Source organism: Antrostomus carolinensis, unplaced genomic scaffold, assembly GCF_000700745.2.
Source record: "Antrostomus carolinensis isolate BGI_N321 unplaced genomic scaffold, ASM70074v2 scaffold3406, whole genome shotgun sequence".
In the NCBI taxonomy this organism is placed as follows: domain Eukaryota; kingdom Metazoa; phylum Chordata; class Aves; order Caprimulgiformes; family Caprimulgidae; genus Antrostomus; species Antrostomus carolinensis.
The window spans coordinates 132,692-150,106 of NW_010323807.1; the positions used below are offsets into that span (position 1 = coordinate 132,692).

Below are 17,415 nucleotides of genomic sequence, written 5' to 3' on the forward strand. Positions count from 1 at the left end.
CTCTCCTTAAAGCTTTTCCATTGCAGCCTCATCTACAGCTCTCCTAATGTGTGGGGGACCAAGCAGCAGAGATTTCTCACCATGCATTGCTCTGGATTCCCACCAAAGGCTGTACCCAGCTGGGTGAGACAGAAATAAGCACCACATCTCCTCAGCCAGGGAATCCCATGGGGCTGGAGTTAATACTGCTGCTGACAGTGACCCGCCCCAGCCTACTGGGCCATGTGGACCAGTTGGACCATTAATTTTCCAAAGGAAAATGAAAAATTTTCATTTCAAAAATAATTTTAATTTTCATTCAAAAATCATTTTCCACATGGACCAGCTGGACCTTTCATTTTTTGTACTTCTCACAGCACCTCCCTCCTTAAGGGTTCAATTGCATTACCCTGAGTCATTTCTCCCTCCTGGCTCAGTTTAGCCCTTTGCCAGCACTCAACAAATAATAAGTCTCATTAAGCCAGACCTATTGGGAGACACCAGTTTCACGTTAATACATAAGGAAGCTGCCTCAAGAACATGCATTTGTCTCAAAGGGACGCAGGAGCAGCCTGTCAGTGTTGGAGGGGTAAATGCTGATGGCTATGGCAGTGGCTTTGATTCCTGGTGAAAAGCAGGGAGAGATTTTTATTGTAGGAATAAAGTCTGAGGAATGAGTAGCCATTTTACACTTGCAGTAACATCTGCAGCACAAAGCTGTAAATCAGTGGGTCCACAGAGATATCACAAGCCTTTGTATCTCCTCTGTACTGAGACTCTTGTGTTTAATGGGTTGATGTAGCTGAGCCAGGAGTCAGGGGAGCCTTCAGAGACTGAAATGGAAGGAGAAATTTTTTGGGAACATCTGAAGACTCAACACTCGTGTAAGAGAAGTCTCTTCTTCCCTGCTTTTGGTTGAAGGGAAGTGAAGGCTGGGAACTGATGGGACCTGGTCTTGAATCACCTGAGATGCTTTGGGGAAAGCAAGGTACAGCATTGCCAGTGAGGACAACCTGCTCTTATACGAAGCAGGAGCAGCAGTACTGGGGGACTGAATGTCTTTGTGCATCCCACTCTAACCAGGAGGAAGTTCTGATGCTGGAGGTCTAGATAGGTCAAGGACAAAAGTTGTGTTCAGACCCTGACCAGGAGGGTCTTTGTCAAGAAGGAAAACACCTTTCTTCAGCTTGTGCAACTCCATCACTTGCAATCCTACATCCACATTCAACCTAGTTTGTTCCTCCTCTTTATCTAACCTAAAATACAGTCCCTAAAATGGAGACATTTACTTCCCTTTTTTCCCCCCTCCCTTTATTTCTTTCTCTTCTGTGGGAAACAGTTTGTCAATGGCAGGGAGAGAAATTTAAAACCAAGGACTGGGTTTTGTCAATGTTTCTCATACTCGTCCAAGGAACAAGACAAAGGAAGGCATCACCTCTAGAGGCACATCGTCAGCTACAGGTCCCACTGCACCTTGTGCATTCCTGTATTTCTAATGACTGCTCCGTTACTGGCAAAAATAAAACACACACATATGTTTCTGTGTGTGTGTGGCAGAGGACAGAAGATAAATGATTGAAGTAAGTATGCTTGTACACAGTAGTGCAACCACACTGAGCTACGACACTGGCCCCATTAATCACCTCTGCTCCTCCTTGTATCGCAGTTCCTTTCCACAGTCGGTGACATACACCATGCCTGACTTCAAGGAGGCAGCTGCTCCTGTTGATTTAAGAAACCTTTTGGATTCCTGACCACCAGACAAGGATCAGGAAGTCAAGAAACACTCACACACAATTAGGAAGCTGTTAACTGCAGCCAGAATTTAAGGGTTTGGGGTTTTTTTTGAAAAAAGAAAATCTGTTGTTTCAGAAGGATGGACTAAAGAATGCACCAGAAGGATGCACCTTCCCTTTTATTCTCCCTTAAAGAATAAAAATATTCTTTATCAAATATTTTTGTTTTCATTCAGTGTAAAAACTAATTTTAACATTTTAATGATAGGTATTTGTTGTTTTGTACTGAGAGTGAATGGATGAGACGTTTGCTGTGCCAATGGGTGAGGGACTGAACTCCTGATAATAGCTGAATACTGCTACTAGTATTTAAATGTACAGTGGGGTGGATGATATGACTGTTGAAAAATCCAAACTTCTAATTTTGCTGTTCATCTAGGAGAGAAGCAGTTGACAAGCAGAAAAACACAGTGCTACTCATCACCTTGGGTGTGCTCACTTTGTAGCAGATATGCGACGAGATAAATAGAGTCTTTCTGGCCAGTCTCTGCAAGCCATGCAGTTTCCTGAGAATCAACTCATATATATATATATATATATACACACACATACACATATGCATATATATATACACATACACACACACTATATATTTCCCATGGAAACTCAATAATATATTTAATCCAAAGGTGTTCAAAAGAAATAATATTTTGTTTGACTGAATCAGATAGAACTCTTCCTTTTTTCTGTTCCTACTTACTTTGTGTTACAGCTGTTCTATGGACAGTATAGATAGGCCCCAAACTCAGTCATTAGGCACACCCTGCATTTCTTAGTTAAGCTTTTGAGGTTAAAGGAAAAGAGTAGAAGAACAAAGAGGATGTTAAGTCCCAGCCTTGCAGAAACTTCTTCCCCTCCACACTGCCTGTGTAATTTTACTTGAGTCAGTATCCCTGATGGAATATATGTGTGGGTAAAGCTCTGCACACACATCCGAGCTCACAGTGCTGTGGGATGCAGGCCCTAATTCTTCACCTTTGAAGTCAGTGGGAGCTTTAGGAAGAAGAAAGAGGAAGGATTGTGGAGTGGTTATGACACTACCCTGAAAAAATGGTTCTGTTCCCATGGGTGATACAAACCTCTTGCATGATCCCAAGCATGTCATTTGGGTTTAGACCTTCAAAGAAAACTCAGCACTTAACCTCCACTCAGTATCTTTGAAGCCTTTGGCTTTATTCCTCCTGTTTCTCAAAAGTCTATCTGTAAAATGGGGACAGAAGGACTTTCAGACTTGATGTTTCGTACAGGGCACTGGCTGAATCTAGCTGTTGGAAGAACCCAAAGGAAGATCCAAAGTCCAAGATGATGCTCAGTGGTAACCTCTTTGCCCACAAATACTTTGTGGAAGGAGGTTGTGATTCTGCTGCAACCATTAGCATAAGAGCTAACAACATACTTTAGCTTAGAAAAATCCATCAGCCATATCTCAAGATCTATGCTATGCTGTCAGCTTAGTCAAGAGAGAGAGAGATTTTTTTAAAGAAGAGGAAAGCAAAATATATTATTGCAGCATTTTTTTATCACATTTAGGGCTTACTGCCAAAGTTCAGCTGAAAATTCATAAACACCGGACTACATTTAAGTACATTTTCATATTTACTATTTTATATTTGGACAAATATTCCGGGCAGAGGCAGGATGCCAGAGTTGTGAATATCTATCTGCAAATAATTTTTTTGGACACACAGAAGGACTATCAACTTTGGTTAACATTTTTTTTTCCTTCTTTGGATCTATTGGCTGCAGTGGAACCGAAAAAACCGCTCTAGATTCAGTCCAGTATCAAATCACAATCAGATGTGGAGGAACAGTGTTATCATTCCTACTCCTACACACTACATTTCCCATTCCTCCGATAACCTTTTTTAGCCTCGTTCTGTTCCAGCGATGCCAGCCTATTTCTGGAATGTGCATTCAAATTGTAAGATTATGTCAATGCAAACCCAATACTACCAACATGGGAATAAAGGCCTGTGTGCCCTTCCTTGCCTGTGTGTGGGCAGAGATGGTCTTCAACCATAAGTCTATCTGCAGATGGAGAAGAAGAAGCTGATACAGGGAAATGGGAAGCCAACCCCTGCCATGGAAAAAACGGTGATCCTAAAACCCTTCCTGCCATTATCTTCCTAGATCTTGGTAAACTCTCTTGGCTTCTGAGACTCCTCTCTCCCATTGTCTCCTAATCAGCAGATAACTAATGGCTTTCCATTCCTCCTGTGCAATTTCCCAATTCCAGACTGCCACAAGTACAGCATCATCACTAATCCTTGCAGGGGAATCTCTTAATAATAAAAATGCCTTATTTCTTCTCCTCTCCCCAGAGCTTTCATAGGCTAAATAGACAAAATAGGAGGCAGCACACCCAGGGTCACAAGGGATGTCTATGGCAAGGCAGAAAGTTGGTCATCAGCTTCCTGAGTTCCAGTCCAGCACCTCAATACAAACCCATCAGTCTTTCCCTGGCAGGAGGGCTCAGCCTCCACACTACTAATCCTTATCTCCAGTTGTTAGCAGGGAGTTGTTCCCAGATCACGCCGACCACGTTAATTTTTTTTTAAACACAAAAAAGATTGGGTTCTCTTTATTAGTCTTCCAGTTTACGAGCTTTATGTGGGCAGAGGCCAGAAGACAAGTAAGGGATCCCTCTTTGAAGAATTTTCCCTGCACCACGCAGGTCAGGAACTTTGATACAGTCACAGCACTACGCAAGATAAGGATCTCAAGAGCTGACAGGGTGGCTGCCAGGGAGGCAAAGCAGCATCCCAAAACCTGCTGGTTCCTCCAACAAACTGAAGGGCCCTAAATTCACACCAGCCTTTCTTGGGTCAGAGGCTGACATCTGAGCTCGAGTTATCATTCCTTTATGAAGGGAGGATACCCTCCCGTTAACCAGCCTTGACAGGGCATTGTGGTTTTTACTGCAGTGCTGCAAAATATACTGCTCTGGACTTGGAAGACACCTGTTTTCCTGTGATTTATTGGCCCTTCTGGCATCTGGGAGGGCAATATCCACTTACTGCAGCCTCTGATACGAATAATTCAAGTAGTGCAAAGTGAACAGGTTGTGAAAGCAAGCATCTCTTGATGGAGAAGGATGTGGCTGCTGCAGAGATGAATGCTGCTGCCGACTCGACTGGTTTTCCTCCAGCACTCCGGAGTTTCCATCCTGACAGAGACCTTCAATGGCCAAGGAGGGGGTGTCTGGTTAACTTGATTTAGCCCAAAGTTGGCAGATGCCAAGAAGATAAACTTCCAGCTTGTTATGGAAAAGTGAAACCAGGAAGGAGCTCTGCAAAAGGGTGTCCAGTTCAAGCACGTTGTAATTAACCCATTATTGCTTTCTTTTAAGCACCAAAATTTAACTAACGGTAGAAGCCTGAATGGACTGTAAAGGGAGTCTTTAATCTTCAGGGTAAGACAGTGTCACAACTCCTTTCCCTTTCCCAGGGCAAGCATCTACCTAAGATGGGGCTTGAGAATATATTACAGGCACATCCAGCACATTTTGGAGGTTGTGGTCAGGATAGGTACATCAGTTTGGTGGATTTTTTGCTGCTAAAATGGTTTATTAGAAGCATACTCTGACACCAAACTCAGATACAGACTCAGGCTGATTTGAAGTCACAGAAAGCTTAAACTTATCCCCCATCTGTGCTCATCCAGTTTTGTTCCCACCCCTTTGCAGAAAGCAGAGCAGTTCCCCAGGGACAACTCTTGCTGTGGATGGAGGCTTGCAAGTTTTGAGTGCACATCAAAAAACCAGTTGATTCTCCCACCCACATTCGCCCACCACAGCTGTCCCTGCACCACGGAGCCCTTTGGGAAGTGCTGTTGGGGTTTGGACCAACTAGGCATTTCCACAGCAGGAACAGATTTTCCACCATATCCCTTGGCTTAGCAGGAGCCTGTAGTGTCCCAAGCCTCCAAAAGCGGGGAACAGCCCTGAAAAGCTGCACGGCAAAGGGACAGCCAGCTCTCCCTCGGTGGAAAGCGTGGTCTTGTGAAGCAGGGGCCTAACGGAGAGGGTCTTTATGAACCCTGAACTATTTTCCAGCTCCAATTCATTGCAACTAGGATGTGTTGCTGCAGTTTCCAGCATTTCTGTTCCACTTAGGCATATCTATCTAATCCTGTCTGAGCTAAAGGCTGACAACTCCTTTTGCTGGGCTGTGCTGCACTGACAAGGTCCCCCCTTCCTGTCCCACGTGGGATGTTCAGGCTCCCGGGGCAGTGGCTGAGGTCGGGGTGTCTCACACCCCCATGCCAGTGAGCCCAGACACACTCATTTGCAACACGTTGTTTCCTCCATATGCTGCCTCAGAGGAAAGAGGCACAAGGTTAGTGGCCCCAACCTGCCTGTACCCTTTTCCCTTGGAAATAGCAATGGCAGGAAGGAGAAGAGTTTCCTCTCACAAAGCCAATGTTGAAGGACATCACAAAACCACAGAAAATATCTTTATGAAGCTGGAGGGGGGGAAGCAAAAATGTTTTTTGCTTGAAGGGAAGTGAGGGAGGGAAGAAAGTCCAAGAGCGCAAGGCTAGTGTAAGGGCAAGCGTATTTCTTGTGCCAGCTCTGGAGAGCCACTCCTGGCTGTGAGCTAATCCCTGCCCACCCATGTCACTGCTCAGTGTCCATATATGTTGCAGACACATTGCAGTTCTCACCAGCAACCTTTCTGTAATTGGCCTACCTGATTTAAAGCTAGCCTGGGTACCTCTCAGCATGGCATGGCAACTTAAATGTGAAAACAGAGATCTTTGACACCGAGTTTCAAATTGGCTAGCTCAGGTCTATGAGCCACTGGAGCATCTAAATTTGCAACTAGGAGAAGATGTAGAGGGGGAAAGTGAGCTGAAAGCTAGTGAAGTCTCTATGGATAGTGCATGATACTTTCAAAAGACAATTCTGCAGGTGGCACAAAAGCTGTAGGAGTCATTGCTGGCCTGAGTGTAAACTTGCCTGCAGGCAAGGTGAGCTGCAACCCCCGGAGTGCCTGGAACCCCTTGTCTCTGCAGCTTCAGCCCCCACCACACCTGCGTGGAAACCATTCCTGGTAGCCCCAAGCCCACCCTGAGATTGCTGTTCTCACAGGTGGCAACCAGCCAAACGAGGCATGTGCCCTGTCTGGTTTCACCTTCTTCTCCCATACCTTTGGGTTGAAGGAAAGCAAGTTTTTTAAAAAAAAAAAAAAAAAAAAGGGGAAAAAAAAAAAGAAAAAAGGAAAAAAATCCATCGAGTAAATTGATTTGGAGATCTTATATTTTTTTTTGGGTAAAAAAAAAAAAAAAAAAAAAAAAAAAAGACTTTAAACAAATCCCTGTGAAGTCATGACCTCCATGTATGTTTTCTATTTGTTTTTCCACACCAGTTAAATAGTTGCTTTCCAAGCACATAGGAAAAAACAGAAAGTACAAGCAGCACCAATCTCTCCCCCAAAGCCTCCCCTCCCCACCCCAACCCCATCCCTGCTCCCCTTGGTAGCGATGCCAAAATATGCAGCCGGCCCCTCTATCTGAATGAATGTTTTGATTAAAGAAGTCTTAACAAAACACAGTCAGAACAATGATCCTGGCCCCCTTTCTGCAAGCTTCACCCAACTATGCAGTGTATATTTAGGACCAGATTACAGGGACCTGTTCATTAATTGAATAAGGATGACAAGCCTGCAGTGCATGCAAATAAAGGTTTGGGTTTCTTAACTACCTAATACTCCCACCCCATTTAAAACCCCTTTAACATTGGGATTTTTTTGAGGCCAGCTTTCACGAACTAGCAAACATATGGAAAAGTTCAAGTTTTTCTATTTCCCTTCCAAATGCTTTGTTTCCTTTGACAAAGAATATTTTTTTTTTCTGTTCTGACACTAAAACCATCACCTATTATATTGCCATGACACCCAAGTAAAGATACCGATCAAAGGGCAAAGCAGGGCAATAAAGTGAAAAAAATGGGAACAGAAGGTTTGGTCTTGGGGGTTGGTTTATTAAAGCATCGCAATTCTTTTTCCAAAGGTATTTTTCATTTTGTCTTCTGTTACAGAGTGGGAGAACAGCTGGTCAGTAGCGGGTACAAACTCAGGTTTGTTCAGGGCTCTTCACTGAGTTCCTGTTTAGGCAGATTTTAGAGAAAGCCTGAATGTTTTCATGAAGTTTGCAATATGATTTTAACCCAAGGCAAAAGTGATCCAAAAGGTATGGTTTGCAAAATATCACACAACTTAGCAAGGAACAAAAAAGCTGTTTAATAACGCAACAGCAACTGGGCTGGACACGAGACCTCTGGAGCTGACACCACAAGGCAGTGCTGTGTGGAGAGACAGCTCTGCTCTCCTGTTTGGTCCTAACAAAACTCCAGGCTACTCCCAATCCAACCAGTCTAAGCTTTCTAGCCATGGCAATTAGAACAAATTGGATGATGATTTTTGAAGTATTTTTAATTTTTTTTATGATAGGGTTGTTTGAGATGTCTATTATAGGATGTAAAGTTACAGAACATCTCCAAGAAAATATTTCAAAATGGAACAGAGACCAGTCAGGAGAAAAATAAAGAATAATTCAGATTAAGTTAGTGAAGCAGAGACAAATTAAGTTATCCTTGAAACTGATTTCTTTGCTTCTGAGCTGGTGGAACTGTATAAGCTTTAACTCTGGGTTTATCAGCAGTCAGCTCCCCCAGAGGAGAGAAGAGAAGCTCCAGATCTGAAGTCACCATCAGAGGACACAACCAGTTTACACTGGAGAACCTGATCTATGGTGTTTGCTATTTGGCAATGCACAATAATAGCGTCAGACCAAAAAACATGGTCTTTTTGGGTAATGTCTGATACTAATACCTGCCAAGTCAGCAAAGACAACCAAATTGCCCCCTTGTCCCACTTTTTTTCCCCTCTCTCTGTCATAATGAGGTGACAAATACATCTGCGGGATAAAACATGAAGGGAGAAAAAACATTTTGTACATTCAACCCACAAGATATTATTTAAAAAACTAACAAGTCTTTCTCATTTCTCTTGAACAAGTCTGTCCAAGAAACACTTCATAAACCAGCTCTTTAAAAAGAAGGGATAGTAAATGCTTTACAGCAAACATACAGCAATGCACAGAAAGCAGCATGCTACTACCTTGAACTCCAAATGTTTTTCTCAATCACTCTTTCATACTCTTTTATAGTTTATTTCCTTACTAATAAATACAGGTAGTCAACAATCCTTAAACATTTTTAATGTAAATCAGCCCTTTTCTGTAGGTGAATATGTTCCTTTTCTAGTAACACAGCAGTCTTTGCAAGAAAAACCTTTGCCTTTAAATGTCTTGTTCCAATTTCTCTCTGACTTTCTCTCCCTGTCCCATTGCTTTCTCCATGGTAACTGGAAAGAGAAAGGAAGGAACTTCCAAGGCAAGACAACTCTAAATGCAAACGTAATGAAAATTTTCAAGCAAGAACCTATTTTCAAAACCTGTAGCGTGAAATTATCTGGGCACGTGCCAGATTATTAATAAAAAAAATAATCTCCGCAGTGTTTTCCCCAGCACTGTCATCAACAAGTAGACCTAACTCTCACAATCTGGATCTGTAACCAATTTTCTGAAACACATAAGCCAAAACATAATATTGCTCCAATCTGGAATCCTGTTCTGACATAATATGAAAATTAGACTCTGAAAATTTTGGCTGCACTTCTGGTTTTTTACTTTCAAATGCTCACAATATACCAAGACACAAATCTGTAACTCAGGTGTAAGTGGAAAGAAAGTACGATCCCACAGCAGCAGATCAGGAGTTCTTTTGAACTATGGGAAGGCAACATCCCTCCAGCAGAATCCTGTACTACAGCCTGAAGAAGAGAAGATGGGAGCCCTCTCCTTGGTATCAGGGTACAGGCGGCTCTGAGCACGTGTCACCAAACACCCAGGCAGCGTCAGGACTGCCATCAATGTCATCTTAACAAACACTCCTGGAAGTGTTACTGACCCTTCACCTGGACCCAGAATGAGAAACTCATGGGACTTGCTCCCTTGGCGCCCAGGGACAACCTTGCACTTGCTTTGCTATAATCATTTTTCCTGGAAGAACAAGAGGCTGTGCCAGTTCGTCTGCACTTTGTTACAGCTGAAAATGATAAGATGCTTCCAAAGTGTTGCGTTACAATAGCTGTGCTTTTGGTTTATGGATTTATCTTCCCTTGCCCTAGATAAAACTCCATTCCTTGGACAAATTAGGTCTGCTTGTCATTCAACACTCTACCTAATGGTCTCAGCTGTGTGTTTCTGCAGTTATTGAAGCTGAGGCATTCCACAGATAGTTTTCATTGATTTGAGGAGTGAGCCAGAAACCCAGTTGTATTTTATCCAGAATGAGAACAGGGCAAGTTAATGATGTAATTAGAATTATCAGAACCCTCGGATCTAAAACAACAAGTTTAAATGCAGGATGAAAACATTTTAAAAGGAGTACCTAACAAAACCTGGTGATTTATAAACAGCAAGTGCATTGTGAAGTAACTCACTAAACCTTTTCTTCCTTAGTTTAGGGAGGCTGACTACTGACATGGTGTTAGTGTATGGATCTCTAATGTCATGTTATCAGGACCATCACATGCTTTTCAGAACGCAACACCCACTGCCCAAACACTTTGTTTCAGCATGAGTCCATGGGATTTTGAACTGCAGAGGCAACTGAAGACATGGGTGACATCATTCTAGTAAGTTATATAAAAATCTCAGTTGTTTCTGATGGACATAGCTTGAAGAAGGAGGCACAGTAAGCCCTGAGCACCTGAAAGGGGTCGAGACATGTCTGCAAGCTGTGGTGACCGCCAAACAACTTCATTGCGTAGCTTGCTTTTCTGTGTAGGATGAAGCCAAGACCCCACTTCTCCTGGTAGTGAGAAGATTGTTATATTCAGATGTGCATAAAGCCCATAAACTGGGTTATTCACTGGCCTAACCTGATTTCTCCATTTTGATATCCAGATGATGGACTGGCCCACAGGGACTCATGCAAAGCCTGCTGAAGGCATGGAAATATTCCCCGTTATTTCAGTGGGCTTTCAATACAGTCTAAAACACAGGCGTAACATAAAAGCCCTCTAGATGAAAGATGCTTTGTAAGTGCCAGGTATGACTTTTAGGTTAACCCTAAGTGGGACAGGCAAATAACAAGCATGCAACCAGTAAGACCTGGCTTGAAGAAAACTGTCTATAAAGTAAGCAGTGCAGCTGCATGTCCCTGATACACCAGATCAGCAACAAGAGATGAGAAACCATCTTCTCTGAGCCTCTCCTCAGGTCAGGAGAATGGCTGAGGACAGAATAGGAGAAACAATAGCTGAGACCACAGGTATAATTTTTGGGAATGGTTGAAGGAGAAAAATCTCAGCCTTGGCTTTTCAATGTCCCTCTTAATAAAATGTACATAGGAATACAAGGAAACACAGAACCAGCTAATTCCATGCTGGCAAAGATGAATCTGCTTTACAGAATTGTCCTTAAAAAACTGAACATCTCAAAACCAACCACGTGAAGTAACTGGTGCAAGATACCCCTGAACCCAAAACTCTAGCTGGATCAGTTCAAAATGTTTAAATAAAGACCTTTACATCAGATTTAGGGAACAAAATACAAGATAAATTGTTCTACACCCTACTTTTTCCTGACCAAGGCTTCAGGTCATTAGGCAATTTCTGAACTGTTTTAAATAAGACAAAATATTCTCTGGAGGTAGATTATTTTCTGGTTTTGCACTAACAGATTTTTTGCATTGTAATGTATCTGGACATACTGACCTCAATTCCCTTGGGAAAGCTTCGGCCAGAATACAGAAGTTAAAGCTGCTGATCTGATGCCTCTTCACTTGCAGAGTTTTTTCAAAAGGAGAGAAAGAAACTATGACTTCTTTGAAGGGAAAAAGTCTGAAGAAAAAGCAGAAAATATGCCTATCCTTTCTTTAACTTAGGATACTTTATCTTCAGTATCATTTTAACTCTCTGCCCAGAAACTCCAACATAAGCCTCTTGATTGCACAAGGCACAGAAGAATCAACTGTTTGCAGAAGGCTGTAGAAGCAGGAGAAATGTTTCCTACTCCACTTTTGGGTCATAGTCTAACTGAATAAACTCCGACCCTTAAAATTTTATTAAGTTTAAAAAAGGATTTATATGTTTGGAAAAATGGTGCTTGGAAACAAAATTTAAGAAAAAGAGAGAGAGAAAGAAATGACAAATGTACTATAGCCACAGGAAAGCAGAAGTGTTTCCCCCTTTCACTGTTCTTACTTAAAATTAAAACAAACAAACAAACAAAAACCTGAAACTGAGAAGCATTTGTTTAGTCCTCCACTGTCACCAGTTCTGATGGACCCGGGACAGGAAAATGGCAGGGATTTGGGGGCTTGCTCACACCCCTCAGTTTCAAGCACCTCACCCTGGCTAAGACAGGCTTCTCAACCCCAAGGTGGGCAACATCTCTCTGGGATGGTCCTGTCCCTGTCCCCGGGTGCCAAAGGAGCTGTCCTCTGACCTGGTGCCCAAGCTCCTGCTTCAGTCTAGGAAATAACTTTCCCTGCAATTTTCCTCCCAGCACTGTCCCTTCTGTGCACCCCCTTGGTGCAGACTCAGCCCCGGGTATTCTGCCCTCTCCTCCCAAATGCTACTAGAGTTGACAAGACTGGTTCTGAGAAGCTGTAGATTTCCCAAACTCCCTTGGGGAGGCTGAAGAGGTTCAAGAAACCCATCTGTAATACCTCAAGTCATTAGAATTAGTATTTCCACTTCTGGTCCTTCTTTCTGCTCCAGCATGAGCTTTGCTCTAAAGGCATCTCAGCATCTTGTAGATGGCTACTGAAGATACTCCATCTCTCAAGACTCACACTAGAGGAGTTTAGGAAGTTACTGCACCTAGAAATATACTCACGGCCCCACAGCTATGTTAGACTTTCTCAGCTACTTCCCACTTCATTGCAGTGATCTAAACCAATGGCTCTGAACCAGGGCAGCTGATGGACAGGTCCACCTTTATTCTGCAGCTCTCTTAACCTTCAAGGGACAAGCAGGCACTAGTAACCTTATAAACAACGCCAAAAATGCATCTTCCAGCTTTCTGTAGGTCTCCATGCCCCTCTGGGACAGAACTGAATTCCTAGCCTCCACCATTCACATAAATGTCAAGTCTTATGACTCCTTCATGATCTTTTTTTCCTTTCTATGTGATATTTCAAAGTCGTGTTAATGGTACGAGCTGCAAGGGCCTACCTCTGACGTGCTAGGATAACCGTTGGGTATCATGGACACACCTTCTAAAAAACAGTAACACTTGTATCTCCCAAGATTGGCATGTGTACTTGCCCTAAAGTTTAAATTATGATACATCTCACTTGGGATATTTATAGTTTTTCTGCATTTGTGCATTTCTGCCTATGACTCGCTGCTACCTCATGAGACCTGCAATACACTCTCAGCCCATGATAAATCATAGAATGGTTTGTGTTGGAAGGGATCTTTAAAGGTCATCTAGTGCAACTCCCCTGCAGTGAGCAGGGACATCTTCAACCAGATCAGGTTGCTCAGAGCCCTGTCCAGCCTGACCTTGAATGTTTGCAGGGATGGGGCTTCTGCCACCTCTCTGGGCAACCTGGGCCAGGGTTTCATCAACCCCATTGTAAAAAATTCCTTCCTTACATCTAGTCTAAATCTCCCCTTTTTTAGTTTTAAACCATTACCCCCTGTCCTATCAAATCCCTGTGCCTACATTTAATGTCTGAAGAGAAAGATTCCATGGGGATGCTTCATATATAACATTTAAGCCACGCTTCAATATTGATAATCAAATGGCAAAGACTCTATAGCAGAGAGAGTGTATCATCCTTGTAAAAAGTACATAGAATAATCTTTAGAATTACCACAACCAGCAAAAGTTGACCTGAATAGGGAACTTATTTTAGGTTTTAATTTTCTATTTTGTTCTGCTTGCAATTAAAAATAAATGGTATAAAGCTGGTCTATAAAAACACTACCACACAAAAAACCTCTTTACACAAATTAAAAACAACAACACATGAGAGGAAAATACTCCACAGCATTTAGAGTTCTGCAGGGACTAGTATACATATGAGGATTTTAATTTTCCATGGGCTGTAAGTGTTATAATCTCTATCAACTGCATGCACTCTGGGACCATGACTAACACCAGTACTTGAACTCTGATTGGTTGTTGGCTTCTTTCTTCTTTCTTTAACACTGTTTTTAAACTCACATTTGATCCAAGAATTTGAAGGGATAAAGACATTTTTACAGCAATCTGTTCCTCTCAAGTCTAACCCACAGGTCTGTTACAGGACATTGTGTCAACAAATTACAGATGTCTGCAAGTCAATGCAACCAGTGTGAACAGTCACAACTTGTCTCAGGAACAAAGGCTCTATTGCTGGAGAAATTACACTGACAGAGATTAAAAGATGACACAGGACATTCAGATGCCAGGACTGCCTTCATGATATTACTACTAGTGGTCCTTTCTTTGCATCCATGGCAAATATAACACCACATGTTACAAGAGTTATTTCTCCAAAATCTTTATGTGGTTATCTCATGTGCTGTGCCTGCACATTACAGGAATAGTTTCAACCACTGACTTCTCCAGGATCGTCTGAAGTCATGAGCTCTCTGCCTTTTCCAACTCACACATCTCATCTTTAGAGATATATTCCTACCTGAGTAGATTTCTCCTGTTACTTTTCAGTGAAAGGCTGTCCAGAAAGAACAGCTCTGGCAGCTTTGGTGCTACAGAGACTTCTCTCCTAGGACTGCCATGTTAACCACCCGTTATGTCCTGCTCAGTCATGCTAAAACAATGCTTCACTCTCTAGGATTGGAGTAACTGTGACAGCGAAGGGATTTTATCCCATTTATTACCATCAACCACTCTTTCTATTATTTGAACAAAAAATAAACAGACAGGCAAAAAGAGGAGACATGATCATTTGTCCAGAATTTAAGGACCTCTCACTGTCCAAGCTGCTGTCTTTCTGCTCCTGTAGAGAAGCAGGCTAGTTCTGTGACAGGTGGTATGGAAGAGCAGCTCCAGCTGCTGCTGGGTGTCTTTTACATTTCTAGCTGGAACTTCTCAGAGGGGCATACAAGACCTTTGGGAAAACACCCATGTCACGGACTGTGGCTGGGAGACATTGCTATCTTACAGACATGCTGAGGCCATCCTCGCTTTCCCATCTGTTCTTAGAAACCAGTGACCCATGGAGCCCTGTACAACTCAAGATAACGATGGCAAGAGAAGATGTCTCAGAGACCTCCACCTCAATCAGTAGACTGGGCTTGCCTTGTCTCAGTTCTCTCTTGAGGTCACATTAGTTATCCTTGATTTGCATTTGCTAATGGTAAACCCCTTTAGCAACTCTAATAGACTTAATGGCAAAACAGATACAACACTGTGGCTGCCAAAGTTTATAGAGGTAAGTAAGTGACTTACTCCTCCAAGTAAGTCACTGGACTTCAGACATGAACCTGGGAACATTTATCAAAAAAAGGAGAGGTAGGAGATGACAACCAACAACCAAGTTTCCACAGAATTAACAGGAAAGGAGAAAGGGGAACCTACATATTAAATAAGAATCTCAGAGTTTGCCATGAACTATCAAACCGGTCTGGAAAGCAGATTTCTGCTCCATTGAGAGTTTCTAATAGCACTGGATAAGCAAGATAAACAAAGACTGAAGGGCTGCCTGAGACACATACAAAATTATTGAATTATGACATGTTTGAGAAGTTATTTACTTTACAGAGTATTTACATAAGGTTCACTTCCTCTTCATATATAAGCTCAAATATTACAAAGATTTTTTTTCCCCTTAATGAGGGGACTACATTAAACAACCCCACAAACATCCATAATTAACTTTTTTCCAGGGACATTCCTAAGAAAGTTTTCCAGGCAGTTCCTTCCCCAGAGCCCAAGTAATACCAAGGAAACCCCACTCTCTCACTAGGCAAAGGAGGCACGTGCAGAAAGAAAACACAGGGCATCAAAAGGAGGAGGGGAAAGAAGAGATGCAGTAGTGATGAAGTGATGACCCTGGGACCAGAGCTTTACTTATTGCTGTGCTATAGCCACCTGATAGGCCTCATGGTGGGCTTTTAATCTCTCTGTACCTCAATTCACCTCTTTCCTAATGAATGCAGATCATTATATCTAGTGTAGAAATTTTAGATCATGGTTTTGGTAGGAGACACTTCCTGGCTCTGTAAGGGACATTGCTATTAAAACAGCTCATTTTTCTCAATTAGCTGGCCCATCCACAGTGCTTTTGCTTACCTGAGAAGTGTCATGGTTGAATATGACAGCATTCAGGTCTCCACAGTTATAATGCTTGATGAGATCTTCAGTGGTATATGGGGCTTGCAAACTACCTGCTCGGAGGCTTTCGTGTTGGAGCAGAGTTTGGTTTAGAGCAAACAGCACCTGTGAAATGCAAACAGGAAAAACAGGGAAGAGTTAAAGACATTAGGAATCAAAGCAGCCAAACTTTGAAAAACTCTCTTGCATCTGAAGTCTATTGACCCATCCTGGCCCACAGTAACAAGGACTCATCCTTAGGCATTCCCAACTGGAAGGGGAGTCAGATGCAAGATCCCTTAAGAGCAGAAGACCTTATTATAAAACCCTTGATATTCCACATAAAGTACAACTTCATAACACATATATATTACTCAGAGGTCATGGTCTGAGAACTTTTAGGCTATCTGTGCTGACTACTTGGCTACATGAGAGACACTGGAGTGAAAGAGCCCCTAAATTAGGAAATTTCTATTGCCTCTGACTGTTTCTTGTCTGCTAGCTTAAATCCAAAGCCCAAACACAGTTGGAAGGTTTTTGACAAAAATCAAAATCTTCTGAACTTCTGAAGTCACAGTTGTTGCACTGGGACTTCCTGCATGCTTCTAGTAGCAGAAACTTTAGGAAATTCATTATTAGGCTCCCTCCTTTAGTCCTTCCCCCTTCACCCACCCTTTTATAAAGTGAACAGAGATACTGAATTGCAACACTGTCCCAGAAGACTAGATGAGCGTCCCCATCTCAAACCTGAAAATACCAAGAAAGCAGAAGCACTCTTTAGTATGCAGCTTTAGGTAACCAAAAAAATAAATGTCCTTAAAGACAGTATTCTTCTCCTTGCATTAGCAAAAAGGCTACTAAATTTCACATGAATTACCACAAATCTTTTTATATTTGTGATAGACTGTGGGAGTAATTTATACCAGTTACTCAACCACCAAGTCTGGGCTTTTCATGTTCAGCTTTCCAAGAACTTTCCAAAGAAACTTGACAAATATCAAATAGATGAATAAATCAGAAGAACATCAGTTAAGACAGTTTGTCACAAATTATATAAATAAGCAAACACACTTTTTCTAAAATAAAATGATATGTAGTGACTGCAAATTCAGAGTTCTGAAAAGATATACTGATGTGCCATTTTTCGTTAAAAGACTCCTGCATCCCTCAGCCTCATGTTTCACCACATTTTCAGCTTCTCTCATTTATAACAGCAGTGCCTCTTCCATCCCAAAGAATAACCATTATCTCAAGATCTGGGTAAAGTAACCCATGCTGAGCTCTAGCTGGCCCAGCT

The 17,415-nt window shown here is 42.2% G+C and overlaps 1 protein-coding gene across 1 annotated transcript in view; it reads right to left on the bottom strand.

Annotated features, from left to right (window-relative positions):
- LOC104527074 (metalloprotease TIKI2) overlaps window positions 1-17,415 on the bottom strand; it is a 140,850-nt gene that overhangs the window by 116,123 nt on the left and 7,312 nt on the right. Inside the window, exon 2 of the mRNA XM_010170691.2 lies at window positions 16,098-16,244. Within this exon, the coding sequence (XP_010168993.2) occupies window positions 16,098-16,244 (147 nt within the window). The remainder of the gene's footprint in view (window positions 1-16,097; window positions 16,245-17,415) is intronic.